The 18087-nt window shown below is 46.0% G+C and overlaps 1 protein-coding gene across 1 annotated transcript in view; it reads left to right on the forward strand.

Moving 5' to 3' along the window:
- The window catches only part of mycbpap (mycbp associated protein), a 228981-nt gene that overhangs the window by 122216 nt on the left and 88678 nt on the right, over window positions 1-18087 (forward strand). Inside the window, exons 11-14 of the mRNA XM_073026586.1 lie at window positions 4230-4338; window positions 5984-6176; window positions 7020-7207; window positions 10031-10177. Of these exons, the coding sequence (XP_072882687.1) occupies window positions 4230-4338; window positions 5984-6176; window positions 7020-7207; window positions 10031-10177 (637 nt within the window). The remainder of the gene's footprint in view (window positions 1-4229; window positions 4339-5983; window positions 6177-7019; window positions 7208-10030; window positions 10178-18087) is intronic.

The following is an 18087-nucleotide window of genomic DNA, read 5'->3' on the forward strand; positions in this document are numbered from 1 at the left end:
CTCGCTATGATTCTGTGACCTTCTCTTTGTCATGCTCCTCCTTGAAGAGGCTCTGTCTTCCCGCTAAAATTGGCTACCTTGACAGACAAAGCATCAGAATACTGTGAGAATGTAAAGTTTGGTTTAAGTTATGTAGTTGGCAAGCCAGTGGCATACAGAACCTTTTCACTTAGGTTTGCTCTCAAGATTAAACTTCACAGCCATTTCTCAGAGTTGGATTGTGACCATTCTAATGACCATCACTGAGTGGAATTCATTAGAAAGGGCAAATAAAGATAAGGCAGGCGCAAGCAGAGTGGCCATTGTTGTGAGTGGGGCTGGGTTTTAAGTGGCTTTGATCATCAGGCTTGGACAAGATAAGTATTTGTTAAGTTTCTCTTTTTCTTCTTAATTCTTCATTCCTCACCTGTTAGGGCGCAATTAATTCAGTGAGAATGGCTCTGCAGGTAGTGTATTGTTCTGTGTGGGAGATGTGGGAATTGTGGGAGATTCCAGTCTCCCAGATAACCATATCTGCAGCTCTTCAGAGAACCTATTAAGGAACTGGAGCTACAGCTGGATGACTGTCAGCTCATAAGGGAGAATGAGGAGATGGTTGATAGGTACAGGGAGGTAGCCACCCCTAGATTGCAAGAGGCAGATAACTGGGTGACTGTCAGGAGAAGGAAGGGGAATGGGCAGCCAGTGCTGACTGCGACCATTCCCTCAATAGCAAGTATACGTCTTGGGATACTGTTGAGGGGAGCGACTTGCCAGTGGGGAGCCACTATAACTAGGTCTCTGGCACAGAAGAGAAGAGGGGTGAAGAGGACTGCAGTGGTGAGAGGAAATTCCATTGTCAAGGTTCTGTGGGTGCAATAGAGACACACAGATGGTATGTTGCCTCCTAGGTACCAGGGTCAGGGATGTCTCAGACTGGGTCCACAACATTCTGAGGGGGCAGAGTGAGCAGCCAGAAGTCTTGGTACATATTGTTGCCAATGACATTCGTAGGAGGTCCTGAAGAGAGTTTAGGGAGTCAGGTAGAAAGCTGAAAAGCAGGGTAGTAATCACTGGAATGCTTCCTGCGCCACAAGCCAGCGAGGCTACCAATAAGACGAGTTGGCAGATGGATACATGGCTGAGGAACTGATGCGGGGGCGGAGTTCAGATTTATGAATCATTGAGATCTCTTCTGGTGAAGGCACGACCTGTACAAAAGGGACAGATTACAGAATCCAAGGGGGATTAATATCCTTGTATGCAGATTTGCTAGAGCAGTTTGGCATGAGGATTACAACTGGAATGTAATGCTGAGGATCAGGTAGTTGGTTTACAAAAAGTAGTAGTAGGTAGTTAGACTGCTAGCAAGGAGAGGCTGATGATAGGACAAAATTGCAGTCAACTGGATGAGTTGCAATGTAAAAGGTAGACAGAATCAAAAAGGGTAAATACAGGACTGAAGGAGTTATATTTGAATGTGGGCAGTGTACAGAATAAGGTACATGAACTTGTAGTACAGTTACAAATTGGCATTTATGACTGTGGGCATCACTGAATCATGGGTGAAGGAAGGTTACAGCTGGGAGCTTAACATCCAAGGATACACATTATATTGAAAGGACAGCCAGGTAGGCAGAGGTGGTGGGGTAGTTCTGTTAGAAAGAGGTAACATAGGGTTGGAAGTTGTTTAATCATTGTGAGGAGATCCAAGGAACTGCAAGGGTAAAAAGACCCTGATGGGAGTTATATACAGACCTTCAAACAGTAGTAATGATGTGGTCTACGAGTTACAACCAGGGATTGAAAATGGAAAGGGAAATGTTACAATAGTCATAGGGGATTTCAATATGCAGGTAGATTGGAAAATCAGGTTGGTGCTGGATCCTAAAGAGGGGGAATTTCTAGAATCCCTACGAGATGACTTTTTAGAGCAGCTCATGCTTGAGCCTGCTGAGGGATTTGCCATTCTGGATTGGGTGTTGTGCAATGAACCAGAATTTATTAGAGCACTTAAGATAAAAGAACCCTTAGGAAAAGTGATAAAATGATCAGATACACTCTGAAATTTGAGAAGTAGAAGCCAAAGTCAGATTTATCAGTTTTCCAGTGGAGTAAAGGGAATGACAGGGGCATGAGAAAGGAGCTGGCTAAAATTGATTGGAAAAGAACACTGGTAGGGATGATGGCAGAGCACCAATGGTTGGAATTTCTGGGAAGGCACAGGATATATACTGTACATCCCAAAGAGGAAGAAGTATTCTAAAGGGTAGGATGACACAACTATGGCTGACAAGAGATTTCAAAGCCAGCATAAAAGCCAAAGAGAAGGCATATAATAGAGCAGAAATTAGAGGATTGGGAAGCTTTTAAAAATCAACAGAAGCAACTAAAAAAGTCATAAAGAAGGAAAAGATGGAATATGAAGGCAAGATCAGGTAATGATATTAAAGAGAATACCAAAAGTTTCTTCAGATACACAAAGCATAAAAGAGAGGCAAGTGTAGATATTGGACTGCTGGAAAGGTAGCAATGGGGACAAGGAAATGGCGGACAAACTGAATATGTATTTAGCATCAGTGTTCACTGTGGAAGTCACTACTAGTATGGTGGAAGCTCCAGTGTGCGGGGGCAGAAGTTTGTATCAAGTTGCCATTACTATGGAGAAAGTTCTTGGGAAACTAAAAGGTCTGAATGTAGATAAATCACCTGGACCAGATGGTGCACACCCCGGGGTTCTGAAAGAGGTGGCTGAAGAGACTGGAGGCATTAGTAATGATCTTTTAAGAATCTCTAGATTCTGGCATGGTTCCAGAGGACTTGAAAATTGCAAATGTCACTCCACTCAGAGGAGATTGAGGAAGAGAAACAAAATTGCAGTCAGTTAGTCCGACCTCAGTGGATGAGAAGATCTTAGAGTCAATTGTTAAGATGTGGCTTCTGTTTACTTGGAAGCACATGATAAAATAAGCCATAGTCATCATGGTTTCCTCAAGGGAAAACCTTACCTGATAAATCTGTTGGAATTAGTTGAAGAAATAACAAGCAGGATAGACAAAGGAGAATTGATGGATGTTGTATTCTTGGACTTTCAGAAGGCCTTTGACAAGGTGCTACACATGAAGGTGCTTAACAAGTTAAGAGCCCATGGCATTACAGGAAAGATACTAGCATTGACAGAGCATTGGTTAATTGGCAGGATGCAAAAAGTGGAAATAAAGAGATCCTTTTCTGGTTGGCTACTGGTGATTAGTATTGTCCCACAGGGGTAAGTGTTGGGATCTCTTCTTTTTACATTGTATGTCAATGATTTGGGTGACAGAATGGATGGCCTTGTGGCAAAGCTTGCAGATGCTGCACAGGTAAGTGGAGGGGCAGGAGGTTTTGAGGAAGTAGAGAGGCTACAGAAGGACTTAGACAGATTAGGAGAATGGGCAAAGAAGAGACAGATGGAATGCATTTCAAGAGGCCTAGAATATGAAAGCCAGGATATAATGTCGAGGCTTTATGAAGCACTGGTGAGTCATCACTTGGAATATTGTGAGCAGTTTTGGACCCCTTGTCAAAGAAAGAACGTGTTGACTTTGGAAAGTGTTCTAAAGAAGTTCACAAGAATGACTCTGGGATTGAAAGGCTTGTCATATGAAGATTGTTTGATGGCTCAGGGCCTGTACTCATTGGAATTCAGAAGAATGAGGAATGACCCTATTGAATGTTGGAAGGCCTCAGTGGAGTGGATTTAGAGAGGATGTTTCCTTTGGTCTAAGACCAGAGGACACAATGTCCGGAACAGAAGGGTGTCCTTTTAAAATTTCTTTTGCCAGAGAGTGGCGACTCTGTGGAATTCATTGCCACAGGTGGCTGTGGAAGCCAAGTCTTTGGGTATATTTACTAGATTCTTGATTAGTCAGAACATGAAGGGATATGAGGCAAAGGTAACGAGTAGGAGCCTAGAGGGAAAATAGATCAGCTATGCATGCGCCAAATGGCCCAATTCTGTTCCTATAACTTTATGATCTAAACATCCCAAACCCACATTTCACAGCCATTACATTACTCCCTGTATGTCAGCAATGGACTCTGTTCATTGGGTTTTTATTTAAAACAGTGCTTCTTTTTCTGATGGGATGAAAATGTCATGAATTACTGCGCAAGGGTGATTGAAGGGTAAACACGGACAATTGATCAGTGGGTGATGATATTGTTCATAAGTATGACTTACAATTCTTCTGTTATTTGGTTCTCTTTAGTGAATTGCTGGACACCTATCCTGACGTCATTGAGGAACCAATCATTGGTCCATCTATTACATTCTGCGGACATCCAGCCCGTTGGTTAAAGGACACCACATCTCACAAGGTGCAGATATTACATCTTGAAAATTTGTTTTAATAGACTGGGCATGGCAATAGTATGTTAATTAAGTCAGAATGACCCTTTTCTCCCCTTCCCCCCCCCCCCCATTTGAGATTGTTTCAAGTCTAGCCCATACAGAATCAGAAGGTGCTACCGAATGTATGTGACAGTTTCTAGTAGTCAGAAAGCTAAGAAATGTAACTAAAACATCACTAAAGAATACCTTTTCTGAGGTATGTTTTTTGTGTTACGTTATCGCTGCAACAGTGAAGGGTGAGTGATGTCGAGCTGAGTTTAGGGAGTGAGCTGAGATCGTTGCAATGGGAGCTCTGGCCTGGGAGCAAGGCTGGGTCACTCTGTGCCCCAAAAGGAGGAGAAACCAGGGGCCAGTGCTCATTCAACTATCCCAGGTGCAGGGTTTGATTGATCTGGGCACCAGGCTAATCTGAAGATTTTGAGAGCGGCTTCAGGCAGGATGACAGAATCTGGGCCAGGAGCAAGTCACTGGGTGGCCAGTCTAAGCCCAGAGTCCTTTGCAGTAGCTGGGTGCAAAGTACATTTTGCTGTTCCAAATCAGAGGTGAGAGCTGAGTTCGGTCACTCTCCACAATCTTCTCTCCTCTCTCCAGGGCGCAGAGCTTCTTGCTGTTCTGTCAATTTAAGTGCCAGCCCAGATAGACTGGAAAGTTAGGGTGTCGGTCAGGACGAGAGCAGATGTCGCTCACTCTCTGCGATGGTTATTTCCATGGTGCTGAGGCTATGAAGACTGCCCTGGCTGCTCTGTTCCATGCCCTCCAATATAATGAACTGATACGCAAAGCTTGGGACCTACTCTGGGCTGCTCCAGGATTCGTATCTGAGGATTCAATTTTGGTTAAGAATGCTTTGTTGTTCACCTCAATTGTTTACGCAAGAGAAAGAAAAGAGATAAAAATCATGCATTGAGAATTGGTCTTTTATTTTTATTCATATTCTTTTTTTCTTCAATTGGGTTCTTTTGGGGTTTTTTTTTGTTTTCTGGCTACCTGTGAGCAAACAAATCAAGGTTGCATAATTTATCTGTTCTTTAATAATAAATTGAATCTTGATCTTGAGTTTTATTATCACTAACGTATGTCATGAAGTTTATTGTTTAGTGGCAGCAGTACAATGTAATACACAATTTATCACAAGTTACAACAAGAATATATTAAAAAATAAAGTGCAAAAGAGAGCAAAGTAAAAAGGTAGTGTTCACAGGTTTATGGGCTTCAGAAATCTGATAGTGGAGGGGAAGAAACTGTTTCTAAAAATTGAGTGTATGTTTTCAGCTCCTGTACCTCCTCCCTGATGGTAGAAATGAGAAGAGGGCATGTCCTGGACGGTGAGGGCTCTTCATGATGAATGATTATTTCTTGAGGCATTGCCTTTTCAAGCGGAGATGGTTGATTCTGGACCATACTCCCTGAGTGGGTGGGGAGATAGAGACTCTCACTACCTTTAAAAATATGTCGTCAGATACATGAATCATCATGGCGTACAAGAACAAGTGTTGGCAAATGGCTTAGAAAGATAAATATTAGATGGTTGGCATAGCCATGGTGGGCAGATCCATTTCTGTGCTGTATGATCCTCTGCTACACAGCCATCACGTTTTACTATTTCTCCAGGATGAGGTTGGTATGATTGTGCGACTCACATTTGAAGCAATGGCAGGTGATAGGGCCAGCTCGTGTCTGGAGCTGGTAAATAATGGGACTACTGTCATCTACTATAAGTGGAAGCGTCTGCCTGAGCCACAACATTGTGTGAAGCCCCCAAGTGACACTAGGATGCCACGATTCTACTTCAATATCAATTCAGGTATACATTGATTATCACCAATGATGATTCAGATCTGTACCTGGCTTCAGTCCTCTGTTTCTAACCTGCGCTGAAGTGCTTAAGGCGGCTTTATAGAGAAAAATCATCTGTTTATCTCCACCATACCATGGAAGATTTCCTTTTAGAGTTACAGAGCTATACAACACAAACACAGATCCTTGGCCCACCATATCACTGCCAGCCATCAAATGCCATTTATACTATATCCATTTACCAGAATTTGGTCTGTAACTTTCTCTGCATTGGTGAGCCAAATGCACATCTACCGTAAATACTTCTTTAATGTTGTGAGACTACCTGCCTCCACCATTCTTTTAGACAAAGCTTTTCATATTTTAGCCACTGTCTCAAATCCCTTCAAAATATTATCAAATCCTATGTGCATTCTGCTTATTGGTACCTGTGGAGAAAAAAGTTATAACTGTCTTTAAACACATCTACTAGTTTATCTCCAAGCCGCCTTTGCTTCAAGAAAAATAAACACAGCCTATCCAGTCTTTCCCCTTAACTAAGATCTATTAGAACTGCTGCCCCATTGCTCCAGTGGACTGGCTATAATCCTGAGCTCAGGTACTGCCTCTGTGGAGTTTCTACATTCTCTTTGGGTTTCTTAAGGCACTCTGGCTTCCTCCCACATCCCAATGACCCACTGATCACAATTCCCAAATACTCCCGAGGCTCTGCCATTCATTGTCCTATCCCTAAAGCACCTCCCAAAATACAGCACTTATCAGGTTGCAAATATTTTGCCAATTAATTGAAACTTGTTGATTCAAATTGCACAATTCCTGATTACTTCTGTATGCTTTCCTCTTTTCTAAGGAATTATTCTTCCTGGAGAGACTATTAACTTGCCATTCACCTTTAAGTCACCAAATGCTGGGATCTTCACTGATCTCTGGGAGTTCTGTACCCACCCAGTGCTGTTGGCAGGGGCATCTTTACAGGTGGCACTGTGGGGTGTGGCTGTCTTTGCAGACAGGAATGAAGGAGCACGACAACAGTTACAGGTCAGTAATATGCTGGAAATTCACTGGCTGCTGGCTGTGTGATGAAGTACTGAAGTCAGAAAGAAATTGCATTCGCCAACCACTTGTACTCTCAGGTCATCGGAAGGTCTAACAGCCAGTGAACTGTTATCATTAACTTGATGCAACTTACTAGGTCATGGTACTTCATCAACAAGTAACCAACATGAAAGATGTGACACCGCCAGCTCACAGCACCAAGGACCCAAGTTTGATTCTGCCCTCGGGCTCTGTGTGTCGTTTACCCAAGCTCACTGCAAATTCAAAGCTGATTTTCTCCCACTTCCAAAGATAGCTGGGACAGAAATGACCAACTTAAATTGCCCTTGGTGTATTATAGAGTCACCAGGTCTTAATTGTGTCGATATTCTTACGGTGTTTTTGTGCAGGAGGTTTGGGGTGGGGGGGGGGGTGGTGGTTGATGTTCTTGTTGTGTTTTAGTTAGTTTTTTGTGTGGGGAAGAGATGTTTAGGAACTGATATCCTTGTTATATTTCATGCAGGAGTGGGGGGTGGTTTAAGGGGCTGATATTCTTGTTGCATTTTGTGAGGGAGAGGAGGGTTCAGGGGGCACTATTCTTGCTGCATTTTTGTGGGGGGAGGGGGATTGGGGCAGTTGATGATCATGTTGCCATTTTTTGTGCAGGGGGTGTGTTTGCTGTTTCTCTTTGAACTCACATGGGTTTTCTTTGTTTCATGGCTATATGGAGAAGAAGAATCTCAAAGTTCTATATTACATACATACTTTGATAATAAATGAGCCTTTGAACCCCACCATGTTCAATCTTATTGCCTATCTACGTTAAACCTATTTGCCTGCATTAGAAGTGTATCGCTGTACGAATTACGTGCAGGTCTGTCTGTCTAAATGCTTCATAGTGTTTCTATTTGATATTACCACTTTCTTCAGCACATTCCAGATTTTAAACTACTCTGTATATATATTTACCTTCAAGAGTCTCTTTAAATTGCATACCTCTTATCCCAAAAATCTGTGTCATCTTGTTTTTGAAATTGACTCTGTCACCATTAAGCCTCCTTCACTCAAGGGAAAACAGGCCCAGCCTCCAAGCTGTCGCAATTAACTATCCCTAATCAGACCCTGTCTATTCAAATACTTCCAAGAACATCAAGTTCACCAGCCTGTAAAGGCTTATTCTTAGAGCCTTTCTTAAAGAACCACATTAGCCATCCTCCAGTCCTCTGGCATCTCACCCGTGGGCAAGGATGTTTTAAGTACCTCTGCTAGGGACCCTGCAATTTCTGCACTCATCTCCCACAAGGTCCAAGGGAGCACCTTGTCAAATCTCGAGGTATTATTCACCCTAATTTGCCTCAAGACAGCAAACTCCTTCTGCTCTGTAATCTGTATATATTGCTGGTGTTTTGTCTCAGTTCTCTGGACTGTCCATCCCCCAAGTAAATACAAATGCAAAAAAAATGTTTAAGATCCCCACATCTCTTTCAGCTCCATGCATAGATGGCCACACTGATCTTCAAGAGGATCAATCTTAATTCTTACTAAACTTTTGCTCAAAATACAAAGATTGGAGGTGTAGTGGACAGTGAGGAAGGTTTTCAAAACTTGCAGAGGGATCTGGACCGGCTGGAAAAATGGGCTGAAAAATGGCAGATGGAGTTTAATACAGACAAGTGTGAGGTATTACACTTTGGAAGGAAAAACCAAGGTAGAACATGCAAGGTAAATGGTAGAGCACTGAGGAATGCAGTAGAACAGAGGGATCTAGGAATACAGATTTTTAAAAATTCCCTAAAAGTGGCGTCACAGGTAGATAGGGTAGTAAACAGAGCTTTTGGTATATTGGCCTTTATAAATCAAAGTATTGAGTATAAGAGTTGGAATGTTATGGTGAGGTTGTGTAAGTCATTGGTGAGGCCGAATTTGGAGTATTGTGTGCAGTTTTGGTCACTGAATTACAGGAAGGATATTAATAAGGTTGAAAGAGTGCAGAGAAGGTTTACAAGGATGTTGCCGGGACTTGAGAAACAGAGTTACCGAGAAAGGTTGAATAGGTTAGGACTTTATTCCCTGGAGCGTAGAAGAATGAGGGGAGACTTGATAGAGGTATATAAAATTATGATGGGTATGGATAGAGTGAATGCAAGCAGGCTTTTTCCACTGAGGTTAGGGGAGTAAAAAACTAGAGGACGTGAGTTAAGGGTGAAGGGGGAAAAATTTAAAGGGAACATTAGGGGGGGGCTTCTTCATGTAGACAGGTACAAAGATGAGAGTTGTATGGAGGAATATTGTCCAGGTGCAGGTCAGTGGGACTAGGCAGAAAAATGGTTCGGCACAGCCAAGAAGGGCCAAAAGGCCTGTTTCTGTGCTGTAATGTTCTATGGTTTTGTTCTATATAACTAAGGAGCCCTTGGGATTATCCTTCACCTACTCTGCTAGAGTAGGCTCATGCTTTCTTTTAGTCCAATTGAGTAATTTTATATAGGTCAGCACATCATTGTGGGCCGAAGAGCCCATACTGGGCTCTGTGTTCTATGAAACATATCATTGGGACGACCACATTAATATTTGACATAAAAATTACACAAAATATGTGAAGCTGTTGAATAACCTTATTTGGAGATTAATGTTTTTGAAAATCATAGTATTTTTTAAATTATAGAATAGATGTCTTGTTACGTTAAATTAAGTTTTTCAATTATGAAACACTTGCTTTGCTAGTTTTTATATGATAATGAATTGTTAGTCAAAGATGGGTGGGTATTCCATCCGTCAAGATGGTTCCCCAGCCACTTTGAATCTAATGCTATGCTTCTAATGCTTCAGCAAGAACTTGAAAAGAAGGAGAAGATAGCCATTGTTGAACATCTCCTTGATGAGGTGGTAGCCGGTGTGCACACGCCACAGCGTTCCCAATCTCCCCTTGGAATTTCACTCACCGAAGAAGAAATATTTAAGAAAAAGAACCCCAAGGTAAGAATTTGTTAGGCGAAAAATGAAAATCAATGGATTCAGGATAAGCAGGATTGAACTTTCTTGACTTGTGAGTACAGAAACTTCCAGTCATAAATAAAGGATATTCAGAAGAACCAGCACAAACTATCGGGAATCATAAGATTTTTAAAAACGAGTCTGCCCCTGCACCCCCCCCCCCCAAAACTGCACTTACCTGGAAATGGAAATGAAATTTGTTTATTATTGTCACATATATTGAGGTAGAGTGAAAAGCTTGTCTTTCATACTGTTCAAACAGATCAATACATTACACAGTGCGTTAAGGTAAAATAATAACAATGCAGAATAAAGTGTAACAGCGACAATACCCAGGCCAGAAGTGGAGATGTTATGATGTGGCCCTTGCATGCTGTGTTTCACTGGCATGGTCCAGGTGTGACTGGGCCCAAAGTGGCATCATCCTGATCTCCTTCAGCAAATCAGACTGCAGCTGATGTTTTGCCAACTGTGCAAGGTACAAGATATTTATAGTCTTTGAAGTGACTCTAACATTCAAAGTCATTAAAAAAACTATTAATATTGAAGTACTTAAAATTTGAGATTTTTTAAATGTTAGATACATTTAACCAAAAGCATTAAAGCACTAATCTAATCCTCTTTAAACCCTTTGCTGCCTCTCACTTTGCAGTCAGTGAGATCTTGCCATTGGATCCAGGAGGCAACCTCCTCAATGGCAGCAGAACCGGTCTCACAGGTCAGCCTTTTGAATTTGCCAGTGCTGCCCGATGGTCCAGGACCTTCATCAGTTACTGTGGCTGAATGCGAATAGTGCCTTCCAGCAAATGTCGGCACAATGCACCCACATTTCTAAGCAGATTGCTGCCTTGGCAGCTACTTCCAGCATTTTCTAATAGCTAATATGCTGTCATGAACAGATGAAACTCAGAGCACTACAGCACAAGGATGGGCCTCTGCCCATCTAACCCATGCTGAACTGTTATTCTGCCCAGTCCCAGCAACCTGCACCTGGACACCCTTCCCATCCATGTACTTATTCAAACTTCTGGTAAATTTTGCAATTGAACCCACATCCACAACTTTTGCTGGCAGCTCATTCCACACTTGTACCACTCTGATTGAAGTTGATCCTCCTCAGGTTCCCTGTAAATATTTCACTTATACTTATCCCACGTCCTCTAGTTCTAGTATCACACAACCTCAGTGGAAAAAGCCTGTGTCCATCTACCTTATCTATATGCCTCTATTTTTGTACACCTCTATCAAATGGCCATCATCGTTATGACCCCTTGTTTCTGGCTGTCCACTCTATTAATGCCTCTTATCATTTTGTACACCTCAATCAAGTCCCCTCTATTCCTCTTACATTCCAAAGAGAGAAGCCCTCGCTCACTTAACCCATCTTCAGAAGACATACCCTCTAGTCCATGTAAATCTCCTCTGCAACCTCTCTAAAGCTTCCACAACCTCCCTATAGTGGAGGCAACGAGAACTGAACATAATATTCCAAATGTGTTCTAGCCAGGGCTTTATAGAGCTGCAACATTACCTCGCAGCTCTTGAACTCAATCCCCAGACTAACGAAGGCCAACATACCATATGCCTTCTTAACAACCCTATCAACTTGTGCGGCAACTTTGAGGGATCTATGGACATCAAGATCTCTCTGTTCCTCCACACTGCCAAGAATAAGAGGACATGAGTTGAGAAAGAGGACATGAGTTGAGAGTAAAGGGGCAAAAGTTTAGGGGTAACACGAGGGGGAACTTCTTTACTCAGAGAGTGGTAGCTGTGTGGAATGAGCTTCCAGTAGAAGTGGTAGAGGCAGGTTCGATTTTGTCATTTAAAAAAAAATTGGATAGGTATATGGACAGGAAGGGAATGGAGGGTTATGGGCTGAGTGTGGGTAGGTGGAACTAGGTGAGAGTAAGCGTTCGGCACGGACTAGAAGGGCCGAGATGGCCTGTTTCCGTGCTGTAATTGTTATATGGTTATAATCCTGCCATTAACTTACCACAGCTCCACCAGCCTTAATATTTTCTGTAAACTTTGTCATTTATCAAAATCACAAAGAGGGGATCCCAGAACAGATCCCTATGGAACACTACTGGTCACCAAGCCCCAGGCAGGATACACTCCACCTACTTGGGGAGTTATATAGAGACATCTGAACAGTAGCCAGGATGTGGGCTACAAATTAAAATGTGAGATAGAAAAGGCATGTCAAAAGGGCAATGTTATGATAGTCATGGGGGAATTCAATATTCAGGTGAATTGGCAAAAATCAGGTTGGTGCTGGATCCTGAGGGAGTACTTGTAGAATGGCTATGAGATGGCTTTTGAGAGTAGCTGAGGACACAAGGGGATCAGCTATTCTGAATTGGGTATTGTATAATGAACCGGATTTGATTAGGGAGTTCAAGGTAAAGGAATCCTTAGGAGCCAGTGATCATCATATGATAGAATTCACCCTACAATTTGAGGGGGAGAAGCTAAAGATCAGATGTCAGTATTACAGTGGAGTAAAGGGAATTAAAAAGGGATGAGAGGGGAGTTGACCAAAGTTACTTGGAAGGGGACACTAGCAAGGATGATGACAGAACAACATCGGCTGGAGTTTTGGGAGCAATTTGGAAGTCACAGGATAGATACATCCCAAAGACTAGTGGAGTATTCTAAAGGGAGGATGAGGCATCATGGCTGACAACTCAAAGAAAGCATAGAATCAAAATATATATAGCAAAAATTAGTAGGAAGATAGAGGTTTGGGAAGCTTTTAAAAACCTGACAGAAGGCAACTATAAAAGCCATAAGGAGGGAAGAGTTGAATTATGAAGGTAAGCTAGCCAATAATATTAGAAAGTACCAAAATGATTTATTAGATATATTAGAGTAAAAGAGAGGTGAGAGTAGATATTGGACCACTGGAAAATGACTTTGGAGAGCTAGTAATGGGGACAAGAAAATGGTGGATGAACTGATAAGTACTTTGTGTCAGTCTTCACCATGTAAGACACTAGCAATATGCCAGAAGTTCAAGAGTGTGAAAGGGCAAAAATGAATGCAGTGCTTGGGAAATTGAAAGGTCTGAGGGTAGATAAATCTGAGAGATAGCTGAAGAAATTATGGAGGCATTAGTAATGATCTTTCAAGAATTAATAGATTCTGGCATGGTTCCAGAGGACAGGAAAATTACAAATGTCACGTCACTCTTCAAGAAGGGAGAAAGGAAATTATAGGCCAGTTAGCATGACCTCAGTAGTTAGGAAGGTGTTAGAGAATTGTTAAGGATGAGTTTGAGGTACTTGAAGGCATATGATAAAATGGGCCAAAGTCAGAATGGTTTCCACAAGGGGAAATGGTGCCTAACTAACCTGTTGGAATTCTTAGAGGAAATAACAAGCAGGGTAGACGAAGGAGAATCAGTGGATGTTGTGTACTTATTTTTTCATAAGGCCTTTGAGAAGATGCCACATAGCAAGCTAAGAACCTGTGGTATTACAGGGAAGATACTAGCTTGTGTAAAGCATTGGCTTATTGACAGGAGGCAAAGACTGGGAATAAAGGGAGCCTTTTCTGTTTGGCTGCCAGTGATTAGTCATGTTCCACTGGGGTCAGTGTTCTGACTGCTTTTTATATTGTATATCAGTGTTTGGATGACAGAATTGATAGCTTTGTGGGCCAGGTTTGCAGATGAAATGAAGATAGGTGGAGGGACAGGTAGTGTGGAGGAAGCAGGGAGGCTGAAGAAGAACTTAGACAAATTAGAAAAATGGGCAAAGAAGTGGCAGGTGGAAAACGGTGCTGAGAAATGTATGGTCATGCACTTTGGTAGAAGGAATAAAAGCATAGACTACTTTCTAAATGGGGAGAAAATTCAAAAATCCAAAGTTCAAAACTTGGGAGTCATCATGCAGGATTCCCTGAAGGTTAACTTGTGGGTTAAGTTGGTTATGACAAAGGTAAATGCAATGTTAGCATTCATTTAACTAGAATATAAAATCAAGATGTAATGCTGAGGCTTTACAAGGCACTAGTTAGGCCTAACTTGGTGTATTGTGAGTAGTTTTGGGTTCTTTATCTAAGAAAGGATGTGATAACAGCTGAGGGGGTTCAGAGGAGGTTCACGAGAATGATTCCAGAAATGAAAGTGTTATAGCGGTGTGCTACACGCAGCGCTAAAATAACGACACGGAGTCGGTAAACTGCAATTAAAGATGATTTTATTCGAACTTCACAGTCTTGCTTTAAAGCCTCCCTCATCCCGCCCTCCCCAGGCGCGGATGCTGTAAGGGACACGTACTCACAAACCCCCGCAGGCTTTTTCCCTTTGTTGCGGACCTGGCCTTTGTGCCTGCGCGCTGGCTATTTGTGAGCCGGTTCGAGTGCGCTAGGAAGTGGGTCGCCACATAACCCCCCCCCCCAGAACCGGCGTTACACCCCCCAATGTCCACAGTCTGGGCCGGACCCTGTTTGGGAGGGCGGCCTCTGCGCCGCGGTGCCGGAAATTCGACCGGTTGTGCCAGGTCCACATGGGCCGGTTTGAATCGGTCCACCGTGAAAACCTCCTCTCTCCCCCCAACGTCCAGCACGAACGTGGACCCGTTGTTCCTGAGCACCGTAAACGGCCCCTCGTAGGGCCGTTGCAGCGGTGGCCGATGCCCGCCCCGTCGTACAAACACAAACTTACAGTTCTTCAGGTCTTTGGGTACGCAGGTTGGGTTCTGCCCATGCTGCGAAGTGGGTATGGGGGCCAGGTCACCGAGCCTCTCGCGTAGTCTGCCCAGGACTGCTGCGGGTTCTTCCTCTTGCCCCCTTGGGGCTGGTATGAACTCCCCGGGGACGACCAGGGGTGCGCCGTACACCAACTCGGCCGACGAAGCGTGCAGATCGGCTTTGGGCGCTGTGCGGATGCCGAGTAGGACCCAGGGAAGCTTGTCCACCCAGTTAGCTCCTCGCAGGCGGGCCATGAGAGCCGACTTCAGGTGTCGGTGGAAACACTCCACCAGGCCGTTCGACTGTGGGTGGTAGGCAGTGGTGTGGTGCAGCTGTGTCCCCAAAAGGCTGGCCATAGCTGACCACAGGCTGGAGGTGTACTGGGCGCCTCTGTCGGAGGTAATGTGGGCCGGTACACCAAAGCGGGACACCCAGGTGGCGATCAGTGCCCGGGCGCAAGATTCGGAGGTGTTGTCGGTGAGCGGGACTGCCTCTGGCCATCGTGTGAACCGGTCCACGATAGTCAGGAGGTGCCGCGCTCCTCGCGACACTGGCAGGGGGCCCATGATATCCACATGAATGTGGTCGAAACGCCGGTGGGTGGGGTGGAACTGCTGCGGCAGAGCTTTGGTGTGCCGCTGCACCTTGGCCGTCTGGCAGTGCATACACGTTCTGGCCCATTCACTGACCTGCTTGCGGAGTCCGTGCCAAATGAACCTGCTGGAGACCATCCGGACAGTTGTCCTGATGGAGGGGTGCGCTAAGTTATGAATGGAGTCGAAAACATGGCGCCGCCAGTTTGCCGGGACGACGGGACGGGGCTGGCCGGTGGCGACGTCACAGAGTAGGGTCCTCTCACCTGGGCCTACGGGGAGGTCCTGGAGCTGCAAACTGGAGACTGCGGTTCTGTAACTCAGGATCTCCTCATCTGCCTGCTGCGCCTCTGCCAGCGCCTCAAAGTCTACCCCTTGGGAAAGAGCATGAATGTTAGGGCAAGAGAGCGCGTCCGCCACGACATTGTCCTTACCCGAGACATGCCGGACATCCGTCGTGTATTCAGAGATGTAGGACAGATGGCGCTGCTGGCGGGACGACCAGGGATCGGACACCTTCGTGAACATAAAGGTAAGCGGCTTGTGGTCCGTGAACGCGGTGAAGGGCTACCTTCTAAGAAGTACCTGAAATGCCGGATTGCCAGGTATAGCGCCAACAGCTCCCGGTCGAAAGCACTGTATTTGAGCTCGGGTGGCCACAGGTGTTTGCTGAAAAACGCCAGGGGTTGCCAGCGCCCCTCGATGAGTTGTTCCAGCACCCCACCGACTGCCGTGTTAGATACGTCCACTGTGAGGGTGGTAGGGACGTCCATTCTGGGGTGCACTAGCATTGCAGCGTTCGCCAAGGCTTCCTTCGTTTGAATGAAAGCGGCGGCGGACTCCTCGTCCCAGGCAATGTCCTTGCCCAGACACGACAGCAGGGCGAACAGGGGGCGCATGATTCGGGCAGCTGAAGGGAGGAAGCGGTGGTAGAAATTGACCATACCTACGAACTCCTGAAGGCCTTTGATCGTGGTGGGTCGGGGGAAATGGCGGACCGCATCTACCTCATCGGGCAGAGGGGTTGCCCCGTCCTTAGTAATCCTGTGGTCCAGGAAGTCAATGGTGTCGAGCCCGAACTGGCATTTGGCCGGGTTGATTGTTAGACCGTATTCACTCAGTCGGGCGTAGAGTTGACGGAGGTGGGACAGATGCTCCTGACGACTGCTGCTGGCTATGAGGATGTCGTCCAAATAGATGAATGCGAAGTCCAGGTCGCGTCCCACCGTGTCCATTAACCACTGGAATGTCTGTGCGGCATTCTTCAGGCCGAACGGCATGCGGAGGAACTCGAAAAGGCCGAACGGGGTGATGAGAGCCGTTTTGGGGACGTCATCCGGATGCATCGGAATTTGATGGTATCCTCGGACGAGGTCTACCTTGGAGAAGATCCGTGCGCCGTACAGGTTTGCTGCAAAGTCCTGAATGTGCGGCACAGGGTAGCGGTCCGGTGTGGTAGCCTCGTTCAGCCTGCGGTAGTCGCCGCACGGTCTCCAGCCCCCTGTCACTTTGGGCACCATGTGCAGGGGGGAGGCCCATGGGCTGTCGGACCGCCGGATGATCCCCAATTCCTCCATCCTCTTGAACTCCTCCTTCGCCAGTCGGAGCTTGTCCGGGGGAAGCCGCCAAGCACGGGCATGGAGGGGTGGTCCCTGGGCCGGGATGTGGTGCTGTATGCCGTGTCGGGGCATGGCTGCCGTGAACTGCGGTGCCAGAACCGATGGGAAATCCGCCAGGACTCTGGTGAAGTCGTTGTTGGACAGCGTGATGGAGCCGAGGTGTGGGGCTGGCAACTGGGCTTCTCCCAGGGAGAACGTCTGAAAGGTCTCGGCGTGGACCAGCCTCTGCCTCGGCAGGTCGACCAGCAGGCTGTGAGCCCGCAAAAAATCCGCGCCCAGAAGCGGTTGGGCTACTACGGCCAGTGTGAAGTCCCACGTGAACCGGCTGGAGCCGAACTGTAGCTGCACCTTACGGGTGCCGTAGGTCCTTACCGTGCTGCCGTTCACGGCCCTCGGGGGGGACCCGGTGCCCTGTTGCAGGTGTCGTAACTCGTCGGAGGTAAGACGCTGATCTTGGCACCGGTGTCGACCAAAAAACGGCGTCCCGACCTCTTGTCCCACACATACAGGAGGCTATCCCGATGGCCAGCCGCCGTAGCCATTAGTGGCGGCTGGCCCTGGCGTTTCCCGGGAACTGGCAGGGTGGGCGACAACGGCGGGCTTCTGCGCCCCACCGCTGGTGGTAGAAACACCAGTGTTTGTTGGGCTCCCCACCCCTGCCTCTGGGGCTAGCGGGCTCTGCGGCCGGGCCTGGACTGGTTCGCTGCTGGGAGAGTGGCCTGGTGATCTGTGCGATGGACGCCCCACTCACCTTCTTGGCGTTCCACAGCAAGTCCGCCCGGGTTGCCACCTTCCGGGGGTCGCTGAAATCCGCGTCAGACAGCAGCAGGCGTATGTCCTCGGGCAGCTGCTCCAGGAATGCCTGCTCAAACATGAGGCAGGGTGTGTGTCCGCCGGCCAAAGACAACATCTCATTCATTAAAGCCGATGGAGGTCTGTCTCCCAAGCCATCCAGGTGCAGTAAGCGGGCAGCCCGCTCGCG

This window comes from Hemitrygon akajei, chromosome 22 (genome assembly GCF_048418815.1).
Source record: "Hemitrygon akajei chromosome 22, sHemAka1.3, whole genome shotgun sequence".
Taxonomy (NCBI): Eukaryota; Metazoa; Chordata; class Chondrichthyes; order Myliobatiformes; family Dasyatidae; genus Hemitrygon; species Hemitrygon akajei.